The following is a 3,576-nucleotide window of genomic DNA, read 5'->3' on the forward strand; positions in this document are numbered from 1 at the left end:
AGTGCACGGGCTGACGGGCTCACACACGGTCTGTGCAGGCTCTGGCTGTTCCTCAGAGCACAGCAGCACAGCACAGCAGAGCACACAGCCAGTCCCCACCCCTCACCCCCTGCACGGCCCTTACCGCACGTTCTGGGTGGGGTTCCACCGCTCAGACGGCAGCTCCCCGCTCTGCGGGTCGTCCACGGGCGGGTGGAGGATGGAGATGCAGACATCACCCGTCTGAAAGCACAAGTGAAACAGGATCCTCAGGAGCTGCTGCCCCAAGCGCCCTCCAGCAGCAGCAGCTGGGTCCTCTGTTCCAGCAGCCTCTTTACTCTTCACTGTGGCTTACGCCAAAAAACCCAGCCTGTTCTGTCGGTCCTTAAGGGGGGGCAGCAGAAGGGGGTGTCCCCACCACGCTGCCCGCAGCCTCAGGCCTTGGATAACACCCCGTGACTGCAGCAGGGTACAGATGAGGCTGCCTAACCACGGGCTGCATCGCCAGCCCCAGGCAGCATCCACCGCAGGCACACAGCCCCGGGGCCACGGCATCGCTCGCTCTGCATCCACCCCGGGCGTAAGGACAACGTCCCTGCTAGCCAAGCGTGGGAGCCTCCAAGCCTGGCAAGCTTGGCTGACCTGGAACCAGCTCCAGCACTGGAGACCAGCTGTCACAAGCTCGTTAGCTGCACTTCCAGTGCCAGGCACTAAACGCCGAAGGCACCGAGTTCCCAGTGCCGTGCTGCTGACAAAGGCTGGTGTTTTCACAGGCACAACAGACGGCCTGTCCAGGCCACCCCACGCTGTTCCAGGTGACCTACCTCGTAGATGTTGGGGTGCCACATTTTGGTTAAGAACCTAAAGGCAGGAGGAGAATAGGGGTAGTCGATGGGAAACCGGAGACGAGCCTGCAAGGAAACAATGAGGAGAAGTGAGCATCAGCTAGTGAGAAGGAAGGGAAGGAAACCACAGATCTCCCCACAGCACCAGGAAAAAAGAACCTGTGCCAAGTCCAGCTGTGCTCCTGCAGAGACAGAGCCTCCAGGTCTGCCAGCTCCACAGGCAGGACACCGGCAGCGCGGCTGCCCGGCCGTGGTGCAGAGGAAGGTGAGCGGATGTGAGACCCAGCAGCTCCTTCACCACCACCCTGACCCAGAACCTCTTCACTGGGGCCCACCCGTGCTCACCTGGTGCTCTCTGACACGGAGGGAGGCAGTGGGCCCCAGGCAGAGCACAGCACGAGCTCGTGGTGCTGGTTGGGCACGTACCTCACACGCTTAGTGCCCCCTCCCACACCAGCACCCCCAGCACAGGGCGAGGACACCCAGGGCAGGCTGCTCCGGGAGGGCAGATGGGTGCCACTAGCTCGAGCTGCAGACCCGAATAAACCGAGCGGCACTTGGATCCCGACCGCGAGTCTGGGACCATCCCCGGCCCCGCTGTCAGGGATGCTGCGACGGCTGCAGCGCTGCAGGAAAGGCTGTTTACCCTTCAGAGCTCACGGGGAAGGAGCCACCAGGCTCTCAGTGCTCCAATCAACACACTGAATCTCTAAAAATAGCCCATCAACACTGAAAAAAAAAGAGAGACCAAGTCAAACTGACCGCGGCGCGTAGCTCAGGTGCTAAAAATAAAAGCACATGAAGATCACACCGCAGCCCACGACTCCAGCACCAGCAGAGACAAACAGCCCACCACAGGCTCCTCCTGCGTGTGACAGCCACAAAAACTGAGGGATTAAGGTGGCCAAAAGGACAGGCTGCTGCTGGCCTCAGCGTGGGGAGGCAAAGTCCTGGCACAGAGACACACAGCAGCATCCTCATCCTCCCCAGGGAGCTGCTGCCCCAGCCCGCCGGTGCCAGGTATCCCATGAGGATGGGGACAGCTTCTCCCCACGTCACTGCACAGCCTGTGGTAACTGTTCCAGCTCTCAGGTGTTTCCAGGCTCTGGAAGCAAACTTCCAGATGGAGATTCAGCCCCTGCTCCCAAAGGAGTCCACAGCCAGAAACAAACAAACAAAATGTTTGTTTTAAAGACTTAAAACACCCAACGGCTCCCGGAACGTTTATTTCTCTCTGAGTTTGTGTACACAAGAATTTAGATGTTGGATCTGTGAAGTGACAGTGCTGACTACCCCAGCTCTGTCCAGCAGCCACCCAAGATCACTCTCCACCCACGGAACGAGCCCCACGAGCCCCGTGGGCCCCATTCAGGAGGGTGACTGCAAACACAGCTCCGGATGCTTCTGGAATTACAGCCTCGACAATAGGTGACGCTGCCAAACCCTGTCGTCAGCTAACACCCGTTAAAAGATTAGCCTGGAAGGCAGAGAGACATCTGTCCTCCTCCTCCTCAGTGCCCCAACCAACCCCAGCGCCCTCCTGGATTCCAAGGTCTCTGTTCTCCCACCCTGCCAGGGTCTGAGGTCTGTCCCTGGCACAACCTGATCTCACGGCGAGTCCAAGGAGGCTCCGATCGCGGCAGCTCCCTCCCTACACAGGCTACACAGGCTCCAGGCTGGACCCACCCTGTGCTGGGAGGCACAGGACAAGGGTTGGAAAGAGGGAACAGGGAGGAGGAGGTGGCGGGGGTTGGACGTGCCGTGTGTGCGCGGAGCTCCGGGCAGCCCAGGGCAGCGCACACGCACACAGCAACACGCAGCTCCGCGCTGGGCTCCGGCCAAACAGCTGAACTTTGCAGAATAATCCCCTTTGTTGTACCCGAGGGGATCAGAACAAAACCAGCCAGAGGCAAAGTGTTCCCGAAGGGGGCTCGGGAAGCAGCCCAGCTCTGCTGTACACACACGGGCTTGATGGTACCACAGGCTGGAAGAGGACTCGGCCCCTTCCCTCTCCTCTCACACAGAGTCCCAAGGACTTCCACCAAACAGCACCGAGTCTGGAAGCTCTCGGGCACAAAACAGGAGCACGAGATGCTGAGTGGGTGAGAGTTCAAAGAGCCTCGTGCTGAGGGGAAAAGGAGGCTACGGAAAAAGACTCAATTTCAGCAAAGAGAGAAAACCTGACTCTTGAAGCACCAGACCTGGCTGCCACCACTCCACGGGAAAAACAAACCTCCCAGCTCCTCGGGCAGGGCTGACCCTCGGGCTGACTCACCCCGGGTGCATCCCCACCCTGTCAGCAACAGGATGAAAACAGGAGAGCTCACAGAGGAGGAGGGAGGAAGAGAAAGAGGAAGAAAACAGCTCCGCAGGTTGCACAACATCTGGGAAGAGCAGATACACGTCCTCCCCCGCAGGGACTGCGCAGACGGGCCGCGCACGCCTCCCCCTTCCACTCCAACCCCAAACAAAACCCCACACTCGCTCCCCCCCCAGCTCGAGCTGCTGCCTGAACAGGAGAGTCCTTTGTCTCTTCTTTGCTGTCGATGCCCCCGGTCCCCTCCAGGAGAGGGAACACCAGGGACCCCGAGCTCGCTCTCCTGCGCCCACAGATTAGGGGGACAGAGAGGGCAGGAAGGAGGAAAAGCCCTTGGGAGGCAGAGCCCCTGGGAGAGCCAAATCCCCCTTCCAAGGACGGGATCCCCTGCCTAGCTTGGCAGCAGCCACCTGCACACAGGCTCCCTTCTTCACC

At 60.1% G+C, this 3,576-nt stretch overlaps 1 protein-coding gene across 1 annotated transcript in view; it reads right to left on the bottom strand.

Annotated features, from left to right (window-relative positions):
- Positions 1-911, bottom strand: part of LOC104529366 (ubiquitin-conjugating enzyme E2 R1) — a gene marked incomplete at its 5' end in the record, with an annotated part of 2,095 nt that extends 1,184 nt beyond the window's left edge. The window contains 2 exons of the mRNA XM_010173656.2: positions 125-222; positions 804-911. Of these exons, the coding sequence (XP_010171958.2) occupies positions 125-222; positions 804-911 (206 nt within the window). The remainder of the gene's footprint in view (positions 1-124; positions 223-803) is intronic.
- Positions 912-3,576: the final 2,665 nt, after the last annotated feature.

Source organism: Antrostomus carolinensis, unplaced genomic scaffold (genome assembly GCF_000700745.2).
Source record: "Antrostomus carolinensis isolate BGI_N321 unplaced genomic scaffold, ASM70074v2 scaffold31418, whole genome shotgun sequence".
Lineage (NCBI taxonomy): Eukaryota > Metazoa > Chordata > Aves > Caprimulgiformes > Caprimulgidae > Antrostomus > Antrostomus carolinensis.